This window comes from Diorhabda sublineata, chromosome 9, assembly GCF_026230105.1.
Source record: "Diorhabda sublineata isolate icDioSubl1.1 chromosome 9, icDioSubl1.1, whole genome shotgun sequence".
NCBI classification, from domain to species: domain Eukaryota; kingdom Metazoa; phylum Arthropoda; class Insecta; order Coleoptera; family Chrysomelidae; genus Diorhabda; species Diorhabda sublineata.
The window spans coordinates 14,205,118-14,221,373 of NC_079482.1; the positions used below are offsets into that span (position 1 = coordinate 14,205,118).

Below are 16,256 nucleotides of genomic sequence, written 5' to 3' on the forward strand. Positions count from 1 at the left end.
GTAAGTTCTTCTATATTACTCGCACACCTTCGAAATGTTTTTCTTCTCAATATTGTTCTAGGCGTGGTGAAAGTTACGTTTTTTAGTGGTTTTCTAAAACTATTTACAACTGGTCTTACAGTATGATATCTTCTGATTTCCACTTTTTTAGCCAATCTTTCATAAGAGAGCAATAAGGAATAAAAAAGCAAACATAATTTAAAGTTAAACATATGCACTAATAAATCTCATGTACTTTAATAATCAAAGGGCAATTGTGAAAGTTTAAGTATAGTAACCGTCATGATATAAGACTATATGACTTGTCCTCTGTGATAAATATTATACCTACGAAATTACCAAAAAAACCGAAGTTGTGGATCATTTGATAATAGCCGGGTAGTCTCAGCGACCAGACGTTTCAGTGAGGTAGTTCATGGATTTCAATGGCACATAAAATTTAAAATATTCTCTATTATATTTATTAATAAAATGCAGAGCTACCATGTGATTCGGACTGTATCACTTAAACACCCTTTTGGAAAACCATTAAACATATTAGCCACTTTAATGATGAATGTTTTTAATTTAGAAATTTATCCCTTTTACTTTGAAACAATATAAACCGTGGTGAATGAGCATGTGCTCAAAAATAATACATGATAGTTGTCCGGTCACTAGGGCAACAAAGACGAGGCGGACTCACTCGCGAGACTGGTATCGGCAAACTCGGCTCAGAACCCATTCTTGGTGTAGCTCAAAGTGTTGCAAAGCTATCGCGTCTCTCAATGGTCTACTTGCAAGGCGGGCTCGGCAGAGATAGATAGAGATACCTGGCATGAGATATTGCCGGAGAAGGACCTTTTAAGTAGATTTAAAGTATAAACATGGATACATAGTGGTGATGTGGGAACCTTATTATCCCGTACTTAATCTTATCGAAATGATGTGGATGATACTTAACATTAAAGTATAAGCCGATGTTCTTGATAAAGACGTAAATTATATTTCTGTTTATATTTCTATGTAAACAGACTACAGGGTATGTCCGGAAAATAATGCTTTACATTAGCGACTATACTTTTCAGGGCTTAGAGCTAGGAGGGTCTTCACAAGCGCACAGAGCACCGGGCAGAGAAATCTTAAAGCTTTTGGAGCGACAGGAGGCTCAGATAAGTGTATATCATGATCGAGTATCAATATAGAATCAAATTTTGCATGGAACTCAAGAAAACACGAGCGGAGACTTTCGCAATGCTTCAGGAGATTTTTTAGGATGATTGTCTTTCAAAATACCGGTGGGACAGGTTACCAAGATGTTCCGGGATGACCGAAAAAGATTGAAGACTGCTCAGGACGCTGATATCTGTCCGCAGAATGAGTGTTTGATAGATCACCAACTATCCCGAAATTATCAAGGAAACTTTTCAAATGCGGAAAGTGTGTGCAACTACATAAACGCTTGTAAAAAACTTTTGCAATGTTGTAGTGACGAGGATCCAAACTTTTTGGATAATATCGGTGATTACGACCCTGAAACGAAAAGGTAAAGCGTTGATTGGCGTATTGACAATTCTTCAAAGCACAAATAGGCAAGAATGAGTAAGTACAGAATAAAATTCATGCTTATTGTCTAGTTTTACTTTAGAGGAATTGTCCATGTCGAATTTCTACCTCCTGGACATACCGTTATAGTTAAAGTTTACGTCGGCATGCTATGAAGATTAAAAGAAAGGGTCAACCGCAACAGGCTGGACATCAATGATTCTCGGAAGCTCCAATATGACAATGCGACAACTCATTCGGCCTTCCTCACGGTACAAAAATCGGGATAAACGTTATACCTACAGCCTCGACCTCACCCCGCCAGACTTCTTTTTGTTTCATCGGCTCAAGAGATCAAGTTTAAATCTGTGGTATTTTTCACTTTTCTTCGGACCGATACTGGCCGGAGATCTTCCGAGTATCATACGCGCCGGAATTCATTAACGAATCGTGGGAGTTGTGGTCATACGCAGCGTTGCCATTATTTATTGCTATCTAAATCTTTTATTCTTTTGTTTCGAAGCGATCTGGTGGTTCCTCGATTCGTTACTATAGTTAAAAACCGCAATAAAAAAGGTTGTATAAGTACTCAACAATATATATATCACAAATTGATAAATTGTACCATTCCCATCAATAAATTTTTAAATCTAGGCTCTGAGGCATTACTTTTTAAACAAACCCTGTGTAGTTTTATACATTTTTGATAGATACATATGATTTCTTCTTACAATTGTGTGTGTACTCATATAGCCATACTTAGAAGTGGTCGGTCTCAGAGGTGTTGAACTGGATTCACCGTATGATGAAGATTTTTTCTTACATAATATTTGATAATAATATATTCTCGAATATATCAATATACACACATATTGTTTCTGGTATATATCTACTATCTGTGTACTAGTTTATCAATGAGTTTGGTGTTTGCTTCTTCTACTTAAAATGAGCTTCAGTTTATTACATGGTAGAAAAACTACAAAGTAAATGATCACTATTTTCGGTAAGCAGTTTTACAAGGACCATATAGTCTTATAGGATGACAATTATTACTTTATAATAGTATTGACATTGTTAGAAAGCATATATTGACATATATACTAAGCTGGGAGTCAGTTTGTTACAGTTATAAATACTCGCATTTGATTTACTAATTAATTACCTTTAAAACAATCAATAGCAGACCAGGTTCGAAGCCTTCAAAAATGGTAAAAAGTGAAAAAAAATAATGGTAGTATCATTTGAAGGAGGGAAATATGATAAAAATGGAAGAAAAAATAAATTACGGGCGATGTGGGTTCGATAAGTGGGAAGAGGGTGAGTTTAAAGAGTAAAAATGGTTTATCTCGATTTCCGGCAAAACTAAAAGTCCTATGGATAAAAGATCTTTTTGCCGGAAATCGATATAAACTATTTTTTACCCTTAAAAACTCACCCCTTCCTACTTCCCGAACTCATATCGCCCATAATTTATTTTTCCTATCAGTTTTATCATATTCCCCTCTTTTTCTAATGGGTTCCATTCTATTGTTATGTTTTTTGGTTTCAAAAATGATCGAACCTGGTCTATAGAAGCAATATTACAGATTTTTTTATTACTCATGATTATGAAAAGTTATACATATTTGGTAATTGAACTATTGCCCAAATGGTACAGGATGGAAATTGGAAGTTGAGTTTTTATATAACCTTGTATACTGCTAAACACTAAATGAGAAAAGACAAATATCTGGGAGGAAAATGGATTTTTGGTTTCTTCCTCTGCTTTCAATAATCTATAAACAAATATTTCAACAAACGAGTCTAATAATTTTAGCCAGAATTTATAAAAAATCAAATATAGTTTATAATATATACAAATATGAACAAAGAATCAGATATCGTTTGCTTATACGTACACAAAGTGGTCGAGAATTATGTACAATAATGTTCAAAGTTGATACACAAACAAAAACACTCTTTTCCAAATGGTAATAGTAAGATAGACACATTACATACCTTAAAGGTATGACTTGGTCAAGTTGGCATTTGTAATTATAATAAAACACTATTCACACAAGTTAAAAGTGATTGGAATCAGCCTCACTTGAGTGTATGTATATGTATGTTGCCTTAAAATATGTTTATAGAAGTTTGGCTGGAGATGGAATTTTGTATTATCAAAAAAACTATACCTCATGATTTATTGTCAGCTTCAAATGTTCAGTTTTCCTAAACTGTATTACAAAATTCCTCTTAAAAAATCTGTTAAGAGATATCAAAATAACACAAAAAGTGTCGAATTTCTGTCTTTAGGCCCATACTACTTGTTAATGTTGTTCAAGCAATTATCAATATTGACTGGAACCCTTTCCAAAATGATGACAAGAAAACGTTTCTCAAGTTTGATACTACATTTGTTTATTCAAGAGAGATTTTCTTAAAGAAAATTAATTAATCCAAAAGGCAATTTATAAGTTGAAATAATGACTAGAATCCATTTCATATAATATAACGAGAATTGTTTTCTACAAACTTCGATCTTACAGTACGACTGCTAAACACGAATGATGGCGTCGAAAATTTAAGAGATCTGTCTTGTACTCTATCGTTGCTGAACAAATGCGCTACTGAAAAGTTTGTGCTGTTGAATGACAATAATCTTTACAATAATGATACAAAAGATCTTTTTGAAATCAAATGTGACAGTTGATGAGAAATGGACGCCCGATCATAACAATGAACACACACAAATTTTCTAGCGAGACCCATAAAATTCAAACGAATCTTCAACAGCCGTCAGATTACGGAAACTGTTTTCTGAAACCAAAAAAGTGTGTTGCTTGTTGAATTTATACAATTAACAACAATTTTTGCAGATTCATATTGTGAAACTTTGCGAGACTCACGGGAAGCTGTTCAAAGCAAACAAAGAGACTTTTGGAATTATTTGAATCCACGACAATGCCTGTCCCTAGCGATTCCTTCAGTAATTTCAATGGATTATGTAGAAAACTCACCATACTCCAGACCTAGCATCAAGAGTTTTTCATTTTTTCCCTGAACTGAAGCAGTAGCTCGGAGGGCGGCGCTTCCAAACTGACGTAGAGCTCAAAGAAACCATTATAACTCACTTCTAATCATTGGCGGCTACATTTTATGAATAGGTTTTGCACAAATATGAGAAATGCCTTAATCGTAAATATGGTTATGTAAAGAAATGAGCTGTATTGTACTTTAATTTTGGTAATAATTTTTTTTTCATATATCCACTCGTCATTCTTTACATTACATCTGAGGTTGAAAAAAAAACAACCATCGTAAATTCTTATAACATTTCTAGAAATTACTTGTTCTTGAATTATTCGAAACTAAGTTAAGTCTAAAATAAATTGAAGCGATATATTAATTCCAAACTAATTATTATCCAAAGAATTCTGTCATTCCCGGCTTATGCTACAGAGGTAACGTCAAGAATTAGAGGAAGGAATTCAAAGTCACTTTCAAGACCCCATAGCTGATCCCCAACTGTTTACAAGATTAATGGATTCTTTAGAAAAAAGGATAAACTTGTGGTACACAGAATCGAGTTTTACCAAAAGTATTTTTTTGATGTTAATTTTAACCTTAAAAAAGTTAGTTTCAATACTACTAGGTACGAACTGTGTAACAAGCGCCCTATATCGGAAAATCAATTCATGGGATGTATCAGTTTCTAAAACATATTCGTATAAAATTTCTTGTGTATAGAGAAGAGGTCACCTTTTTTGAAACACCCCATATAAGAAGCTCGCTCTATATTTTTGTATTCACCTCGTATAATTTTTTTAAAGAAATTGAAAGATGTAGAAAGCTTGATGTGTTATTTAGGCAACTTTTAGTAATTTTTTACCTATCTCTCTATGATTTTTAATTTTTTTGGTGAATTGCTCCATCTGTGAATATTCTTAAGAAATATTTTCAACCGAAAATTGAGCACTGTCAACATATTATGATTTGTCGATTTTAAATCAATTTTTTAGTTTATTAATTTCATTTTCTATAAAATTCAGATATATAATATAAAAACGATAATAGTTTCTATTATTAGGTTTGTATGGATTTTATTGAAACCCTCTAAAACATTTTATCCTAATTTCAGACTAGAATTACTCACCGTTTTCTGGAGCTATCCTGGGGAGCAGGATGTGCAACTTCAATCAAATCTTTTTCTCCTATGCTCATATATAACTTATCAGTCTCAGAATCGGGCATGTTAAAGTCTGGTTCTGTTTGATTGCTCAAAATATTCAACCCATCCCGTAGATAATTCAACCATGGCGGAGTTGAGCCACTGTCATTGTCAGTAGACGTTTTCAAGTGAATAGCAATTTCTTGTAATTTTCCGTTTGATGGACGGTAGGGTTTAATTTCGAATTCGTTGCCTTTGTCTGTAGATTTCGCGGATTCGCAATAGAAATAGATATTTCTACAAAAGATAAAACATGTTATTATTAAAATCTGAAAAAACGCACACATATTTCTCGTGAAAATTTGTGAAATTAGTAACTTTTAAGGCTCTTAAATCCATTTTTTTATGTCAAAAAACAACTAGCTAATGTTTTAGGACAAATTTCAAATGGAGGATGGACCCCACAAGTTTTAAGTGTCAAAAATATTTTCTATAAAAAATACGTTATTTATTGGACTAGACCTAAAACCAAGATATTTTATTTGAATAAAAAAATTTAAGAAACATTTGAATATCGAATCTGTGTTAAAATTAATCGAAACTTGTTAGTTTAAATAGTTCGGTTATCTAACATATATTCAAATAATACAGTCATTTGATAGTTTTACCCCGAAAGTTTTCCAGGAGTTTTCAAATTTGGGAAATTTATGTTTTGATGTGCTCTTTCCGAATTTCAACTTTGCCACCTATTATTTCTACCGCTCGCGTCGCAGTTTGTTGACAATATCTCCTTCCTGACTTATTTTACGATAAAACCGATTATATACAAAATGAAATTGCCCACAATTTGTTTGTCATAAAGTCAATGTCATTGTTGAAATTATTGTCCTTCTCAGTATGAAATTTCGAATGGTGTTGCTTATTTTAAAGAATCAATGAGCTCTAACTCGTACGTTCTATATATGCTCAATTAAATACATATCTTTTCCAAATACATTAATAATCTTTTTCTACGTCCGTTATAATATTCACGTTTTTTTTTTCATTCATTTACAATCATAAAGAACGTAATGTCTGAATCGGTCAAAAAGCGAGTTATGGCACTCATTTCCAAGAACCCCATATAGAAGAAGCTGACGACACTATAAAATTTCGCTTATCATAACGTACACATTATGTATAAATAAAAGAGACATGTTAATTAGTCAGTCAGTTAGTTGTCATATAAGAAAACGTAAATTTTATTGTCGGGAGTTTTTTAAGTGTAAAGTAATAAATAAAGTTTTTTAAAAATTGATTTTCCACCTTCGGTGATTTATTTGGCGCAGTCAGTAGGATTTTTCGGGTCGAACATATCGTATGTGCGATTTCGTTTTAACGATTTACCGAAATAAATCGAACACTTAGCTACAATTGCTGAATTATTGTAGAGGACATTTGTGCAGTGAGTTACCATATCTTTGGTCTCTTCCATCCACTGAGGATCTGTTCAAGCCGCTACCAACTACTCAACGAGATCTGGGACCCATATTGCCCAAAATCTGCGATAATCCTGTCGTGAGTTCTCATAGCTAATAAGGCATGTTTAAAATCATCCTTTATGTTCTGTAAGTACAATTCATGAATTCTGAAGTAACTATTAACGAACTAACTCGAGCATTGAATAATTTATTATTAGAAACCACTACTGACTCTAACCCGACAAATTCAAGTAGTACAGTAAATAATCAAATAGATATGGCGGTACAATCTTTCAAATGGGAGTATTCAAATTGTATTCCTGATTTTGACGGAAATCCAAATGACTTGAATAGATTTATTTCTGTTAGCGAATCACTCATAAGCAATTTCATTGATAGAACTAATCCTAATAATTTCCAAAATGTTTATTTGTTGAATTCGATAATAGCAAAAATAAAGGGTAAAGCTAAGACAGTAATTAATATCCAAACATGTAATACTTGGAACGAATTGAAAGATGTCTTGATGAGAAATTTCTCGGATCAGCGAGATGAAGTATGTCTCAATAGGGATCTTGTAATGTTAAGACAAAGTTCTAATGAAAGCCCACAATCATTTTACGATAAGTGCTTACACATTTTGAACTTACTTTGCAGTTATGTAAACTTAGACAAATCTACAGAAGAAGGTAAACATTTAAAACGACAATTATACCAAAATTTAACCTTGAAAACTTTTCTTTCTGGACTAAAAGAACCTATCGGGACTACAATACGTTGTATGAAACCAACCTCGTTAAGCGAAGCAATGCAATTCGTTTTACAAGAGGAAAACGTGCACTATTTACAAAATACATCGAGAAATAATCATAGAATACAACCTTTTAAAAATAACTCGAGACCAGTATATGATTTCAAACCTAATTATCAATCACCTATTCAAAATCAGAATCGAAACTTTAATTCGCTCAGTTCCAGTTCACAAACATTCAATTCTCAAACTCCGAATAATTTGTTCACAAGACAGCAGAACTTTCCTTCACAACCAATCCCAATAAATCCAAGAACTACATATCAAAATTTTCCTAGAGCGTCGCAAGTTTTCAACAGGCCCAATCAAAATGTAAACGTCTTCAGGCCAAATCCGAACGCAAACTTTCCTAAGCCAACACCTATGTCCATTAGCACGCGAGCTACCGCTTCAAATACTCAAAATCAACCAATATATAAAAGGCCGCCGCCATCTACAAATAATTTTAGACAATCTAAAAGGCCGAACTATACTTCTGAAGAATTATATAACGTCGATATTCAAGAAAACTATGATACCGAAAATTGGGAATATTTGAATAATAATTTTGATGATTCTGATCATACTACTGATCAACTTTACCTAAATAATTCTAATTCTAATAATGACGATAGAGTAGATAGAAACGAAAATTTTCGTTAAGTGCCTCGGAAAATTCGCCTATAAATAACAATCCTATCATAATACCTTTTAATAACGTCAAATCAAGTGAATTACCTTATATCATTTTACCTGAATATAATCTAAAATTTCTCGTAGATACCGGATCAAGTCGATCATTTATAAATCCCGACTTGGCTTTTAAATACTATTCTAGCGAAATTAAAAATAACCCTTTCGTAGTAACAACAGTATTCCAAAAGTCTGCCCATAAATATCGAGCCGACATTCCGGCCTCAAACATATTTAAACTCCCGAGTCCAACAAAATTAAAATTTTATCTTTTCAAATTTCATAATGTTTTTGATGGACTTATAGGATTAGACAATTTAAAGATATTACAAGCAAAATTAAATTTCCAAGAAGGATTTCTTATCACTCCTTCTAGTAAAATAAAACTACATTATCACGAAGTTAACGTTGACCTTAATCTTGTAACTGTATCCCCTAGAACACAACAAGTTGTTAGAATAAAAACAAGTGTCACTCATGGAGATATTATTGTACCTTATCAAAATTTTTATAACTGTGAAATTCCACAATGTCTTACTACTGCAAGAAATGGATATGCTCTAACAACAATATTAAATAAATCCGACAGTACCGTATCATTAGATTTTTCAGAACCATTTCAAGTAGAAAGCTTTGACGAAAACGAATTACAAAACGTTGACCTAAATAATATTGACTCACACAATACACCATTAGACCTTAACAAAATTAGAACGGATCACATGAACAAAGAGGAAAAGGAAAAAATACTAAAACTTTGTCAAGAATATAGCGATATATTTTATAAAGAGGGCGAACCACTATCGTTTACAAATAAAATTAAACATAACATACGAACAACAGACGAAATACCTATATATTCAAAAACTTATCAGTACCCTTTCATACATAAGCAAGAAGTTGCTAATCAAATTCAAAAGATGCTAAATTCTAATATTATAAGGCCTTCAAATTCACCCTGGTCTTCCCCTATATGGGTCGTAAGCAAAAAATTAGATGCCAGTAATCAACAAAAATGGAGGGTAGTCATCGACTATAGAAAATTAAACGAGAAGACTATAGAGGATCGATACCCACTACCAAATATTACAGAACTACTTAGTAAATTAGGAAATTGTCAATACTTTTCTACAATTGACCTAGCTAGTGGGTTCCATCAAATAGAGATGGAAGAAAAGGACATTGAAAAAACAGCATTCAACACCGAAAATGGCCATTGGGAGTTTCTGCGCATGCCTTTCGGATTGAAAAATGCGCCAGCAACGTTCCAACGTGTTGCCGATAATATATTAAGAGGTATACAAAACGAGATGTGCCTTGTATACCTAGACGACATTATTGTGTATTCAACCTCCTTACAAGAACATTTAGAACGCTTAAAAACGGTTTTCCAAAGACTCAGAGAAGCAAACTTTAAAGTTCAGCTGAATAAATCGGAGTTCCTAAGGAATGAAGTCGCTTATCTAGGCCACGTGGTTACGCCAGTTGGAGTTAAGCCAAACCCTGAAAAAATTCAAGCAATACTTGACTATCCAATTCCTAAAACACCCAAGCAACTCAAAGGATTCTTAGGATTACTTGGATACTACAGACGTTTTATAAAAGACTTTGCACGATTAACCAAACCTTTCACGAAATGTTTAAAAAAAGGTGCAAAAATTGAACTTAACAACGAATACTTGACATGTTTTGAGAATTGTAAAACTCTATTGACTAACGAACCAATATTACAATACCCAGACTTCAATAAAACATTTAATCTTACTACCGATGCTTCTAATGTAGCACTAGGTGCTATCTTATCACAAGGTCCTATCGGACAAGATCTCCCTATAGCATATGCTTCAAGAACACTCAATGACTCAGAGCAAAAGTACTCTACAATTGAGAAGGAGCTACTTGCTATTGTTTGGGCAACAAAATACTTTCGTCCATATTTATATGGCCGTCAGTTCAATATAATAACAGATCATAAACCTCTCGTGTGGTTAAACTCTTTAAAAGAACCAAATTCCAAATTACTTCGTTGGAGAATTAAATTAGAAGAATTTGACTATAAAATTTTCTATAGAAAAGGAAAATCAAATAATGTAGATGGTTTATTGCGAATAGTCCTCCATACCAAAGATACCAATTCATTTTGGAACGATAAGACATTTTGGAAAAATGTCGATGAAATTTTAGGCGAAACTTCAAATTATTACAATAACCCTAGTACGTCAAAACAAACGAATCAAACCTTAAATACCCCTTCACCAATTACCAATAAACAAATAAACGACACCACGATCGACAATACCTTACAAGACAATGACGATTTCTCAATGATAGTCAACATTGAAGAAACAATTGCAGAAGACGACATTCAGGAAAACTCTATTGACCAACAAAATAAAGATGTAACTGATAGCGGAGATACAATACATTCGAATTATGATGAAAATCCAATTATAGGCATACCGTCGATTGAATGTGCTGTTAATTATGGCAAAAATCAAATATTCCTTAAATCAGTTTTACATTCACCCGCAAAAATAAAAAGAATCGTTTTATTCGGCAATAAACAACGGTTCCTAGTTCAGCTATCTAAAAATAATTTTGAAAATGATGTAATCAATCTTATTAAAGAATATATAATTCCAAATGTTCAATATCATCTATACTTCGAAGATCCTAGCCTTTACGAACCATTTTTAGTTTGCTTACAAAAATATTTCAAGTCATCATCTATAAAACTAAAAGGATGTACCATAAAATTGCTAGATGTCACAAACAAGGACGATATCAAAGAAATAATAAAATATTATCATGAAAGTAAATCAAACCACCGCGGAATTAATGAAACCCTTCAAAGAATCAAAGAAAGGTATTATTGGCCGGAAATGAAAAAATCTATTCAAACATTTATTAACGAGTGTGAAATATGCCAACAGTGCAAATATGATAGGCATCCTGTAAATTTAAAAATGAATTTGACACCGACTGCGAATAAACCATTCGAAATCATCCACACAGATTCCTTCACTTTTGAAAACTCAAAATTTTTAACGATAGTTGATAGTTTTTCTAAATATGCCCAAGCATACCAGTTAAATACACTTTCTGGCATAGAAATAGCGAACAAATTGATAAAATACTTTTCCCATCACGGTATACCAAATCAAATTATTTGCGATAATGGCACAGAATTCAAAAATACAGTAATTACAGAATTACTAGGATTACATAAAATCAAAATTCATTTTTGTTCCCCTGATCACCCTCAATCGAACGGAATTATAGAACGATTTCATTCAACGATAATAGAGCATTTAAGACTATTAAATTCAGAAGGATTTTCCAACACTTCTATAGAAACTAAAATGACAAATGCTATACTAGCATATAATAATACATTACATTCGGCTACTAAATTGAAACCAATGGATGTAATTAACGGACATATTACTGACAATGATCCATTCGATATCGAGATCGATAAACTTCTAATCAATGACTATGTTAATAAACATAAAGAACGTTCCAAATTATTGTATGCCAAAATCAATGCTGATTTATCTAATCAAAAAGACAATCGATTAGAAATAATAAATAAAAATCGAGAAGGTCCTGAAATATTTGTAGCAAACCAAAAGATTTTTATAAAAAAGAAAAAGAGACAGAAAAACGCAAACAAATTTCATAAACCGGTTAGTATCAAATCAGTAAATACCAAACGCAAAGTAGTCTCGACGGCAAAACACGGAAAAATTCATATGAGTAACATAAAACGGCCTTTAAAAAGAATATATTCATTTGACACGTAATTATCATTTCAGGTTACCCGAAATCCTCGGATTCAAAGAAATAATTACACTTAGAAACCTCCAAGATAACTCCGGTCTACTACCCGTGAAACTTGGCACCGTAAAAGTAACCGAATACTATCACTCAATATTTTATTATTATGATATAAATCCCATAGTCACACAATTTCAAAATTTAAAAAATAAGCAAATACTAATTCTTGATACTGCAATCAAAAACAAAATTTGTCAAAATGAAATAACTAGTCACAAACATTTCTTAAAATTTGCGGAAAGAAAAATAGAAACAAAATTAGCAGAATTACTACCTCACGAAAACAGAACCAAACGAGGGTTAATCAATGGACTCGGTTCAATTTTCAAAACTATTAGTGGAAACTTAGACTCTAATGACGGAGAACGTTACGACACCCTTATTAGACAACTTCAACAAAACCAAAATCAATTAAGTGATAAAATTAAAACTCAAAATTCCGTAGCAATATCTCTAATAGACAATTTTAATAAAAGTATTCAACAAATAAACCAAAATCAATTTATATTACAACGCAAATTGGAATCAATTGATTCATATATAGGGAATCAATCTAGCTTTGAGACAACTGCCTTCATAAGAGACGTAATCTTCCAAATCTTGAATTTGTACGAAATATTAAATTCAATATTACAAGATATAGAAAATTCAGTATCATTTTCAAAAGTTGGGATCATGCACCCAAGTATAATAAAACCTAGTGAATTGTTCAAACTTTTGGAAAAACTATACAGTAATGTCAATAAAGATCGAGTGCCTATAAAACTAAAGATAAACAATATTCCAATTTTTGAAAATTTAATAAAAGTCTCCTACTACATAAGAAACAACAAAATCACATATATTTTACATGTACCTGTAGCCTATGCTTTTGATTTCGAACTTTATCATTTGTATCCCATACCAATTCAGAGTGAGAGTCAGTTGAAGGTTATCATTCCTCAAAATAAATTTCTATTAAAAAATGAATTGTACTACAAACTTTTGGACGAACCATGCGTAAAATTAGCTAGACAAGAATATATGTGTCAAGAGATGAACTTACATCGAGTTGACTCCAACAGTCCATGTGAAGTTCAACTTCTAAACCTCAAGACCACTTCCACCTGCCGTCAGATGCTCCTAAGTAACTCTCAAATATTATCAAAAAGACTCGAAGAATCAAACCAGTGGATCGTCGTCCTTCCCAAGAACACAAACATCCGATTAAGCTGTCACCAACAAGAAGAAATCCTCAACTACATTGGTACCTACCTAGCCACTATCCCAGCATCCTGTCAAATTACCATAAATTCCGAAGTTATAATAAATAATGGCCCGATAGAAGCTGAAAGCCAACCCATTTTTATCCCAAGATTGTACATACCCAATCATGAAAATGTCATTAACAAGATTCCTAATTTTAGCCTTCCAAAAATAGACCTAGATGACCTCAACACCCTCCGAGAAAGAATTTTCAGAAATACTCCAAATTTTAAGAACTATACACCTTCCTATATTCCAAGCACTTGGACGATAATAATTTATTGTCTCCTAACCTTTCTATGTTTATACTGGGCCCTTAAAATAATTCGACGCAAAAAACCAATCCAAGAAAATCAACCCGAAGATGTTCACCTTCCTTAGCTGCACCCCATGGAAGCTGAAACTTCAGGAGGGAGGAGTTATGGCACTCATTTCCAAGAACCCCATATAGAAGAAGCTGACGACACTATAAAATTTCGCTTATCATAACGTACACATTATGTATAAATAAAAGAGACATGTTAATTAGTCAGTCAGTTAGTTGTCATATAAGAAAACGTAAATTTTATTGTCGGGAGTTTTTTAAGTGTAAAGTAATAAATAAAGTTTTTTAAAAATTGATTTTCCACCTTCGGTGATTTATTTAGCGTGAAAAAAAAGTACCGTATCGGTTCATTTTTTCACGTTTTTGCTTTAGAAAAATTGCCGTAACGTGTCATTTTTTAACGCAATTATGAAATTGTTTTATCAAAATAGTGGACTGTGAACGTTTACTTTCTCATGTGAATTCGTTTCTCCGATAAACTGTCACACTTTTATTTCATGATATTCGTTCAAGTTCAATCTGTTTTGTGTCTAATTAAAAGGTGTGTAGTATTATTATTAGTGATAAAGAGTAATAGTGAAGATAGTTTAAACTGTACACCAGAAGATGTTAAATCGACAACTGCAGCGACTAGAATCTTCTCCCTGTGAAATCCAGGAATATAATATAATTCTTTTATGGAGTGACGTACTAAAAAAAGTATAAACAGTTTCACAGTCTTCAACACTTTGGTGGACTTATTCAAAACTGAAAGGCACCCTAATGGTAAAGAACAACGTAATAACGTGGACATCAGTAAATACTCAAAACTCATTGCATATTTGAAAAATAAATCAGTTGGCTATAGACCAAAAAATCTAAAACATTTGCCCGTGAAGGAATCAATAAGTTTCTGTTGCAAGCTCCGGACAATCATTTTCTCATGCATAAGGTAAGACAGCAAAAAATTTTAATGTAAGCTTAGATATTATTTGTAACATCTTTCAAGTTGCTTTAATATTCGAAATCGCAGGGGCTCTGCGGAGGGAAGAATTATATAAAATGAAGTGTAACGATATTAAATATACCGGAAATGTTTCAATTATCACAGTCTCTATTAGTGGATTCCGGGCGTGATAAAATGGATTCCGCAGTGGAATTTTAACAGGAAAAACTAGTTCGACTTCAAGCAACATTGTAAATGTTCCCGATCCTATCAACAATCAAATAAGTACTAATACAACTATAGACGATGTTATTTCTTTGAGCTCGTTAAATGTTGCCAATTCAAGTACCAATAGTAATGTAACATCTTTTTCGCTTTAAATTGATAATGCTCACAGTTATACTTTTAACATTACTATTACAAAATAAAAATTGATAAAAGTTTTGTCGAATTTTTTTAAGTCTTCGGCTCGTGCGGTAAAACCGTCCTACTTGTGAAATGAAGAATTACTTTACTCACTTGTTGCATGAATAACTCTTTTTTTTAATTAATTCCAACATTACTACAATTTTTTTGAAATACTGTATATTTTTCTATTTCTTGTTAATAGTTAGGTCCTTAAGAATGTATTTTGTATTTCTACCTTCCACCTTTTCAGGTAGCCGTTAACGTTTATTGTTTTGTACTTGTAACGTGAGCTAGGTTCGGAGTTACTACGACATTAACAAAAGAGCACGAGTAGGTAGGGAGGACCCGATATGTTTCAGCCCAAAGTTTGGGACAGTAGGTATAACTTCTAAGACATTGTAGAGTGAAACATTGACGTATTCAGTCCGTTTAAAGAAGCTTTAGGCGGCCCCTAGACAATCAATTTTATTGCGGCGCAATATTACGAGTTGTGCAATATTATTGACCGTTTAGGGTTAATATTGAAGATTGCACAATGATTGAACAAAAGTTTGAGTGAGTTTAATTTTAATCGCACCATATTTTTCCATTGCATAGTGTAGGGTCAGAATTGCGCAATCTATTGCTAAATCTTGTGCAATTTAATTGATCGTTTGGATTATAACCGGCTTTCAATCTTATTTTACAATAAAACATATTGTACAATGTTATTGCAGGGTCTAGCCGTATTAATAGAATTTTTAGGTTAATATTGGAAAAATTCAAACTCAGCATCCATTATAGATAAAAAACAAATTTTTTCAAATTAAAACAAATATGTTTTAATGTTTGATGTTGATGATGTTTTAATTATTTTATTGGGAAATATCTTTGTATTAGTGCGATTTGATATTTGG

The 16,256-nt window shown here is 32.6% G+C and overlaps 1 protein-coding gene across 2 annotated transcripts in view; it reads right to left on the reverse strand.

The window, feature by feature from the left end:
- The window catches only part of LOC130449113 (uncharacterized), a 101,499-nt gene that overhangs the window by 17,566 nt on the left and 67,677 nt on the right, over nucleotides 1-16,256 (reverse strand). For both annotated transcript variants that reach the window (XM_056786798.1, XM_056786797.1), the window contains one exon: nucleotides 5,660-5,971. In XM_056786798.1, coding sequence (XP_056642776.1) covers nucleotides 5,660-5,971 — 312 coding nt within the window. The remainder of the gene's footprint in view (nucleotides 1-5,659; nucleotides 5,972-16,256) is intronic.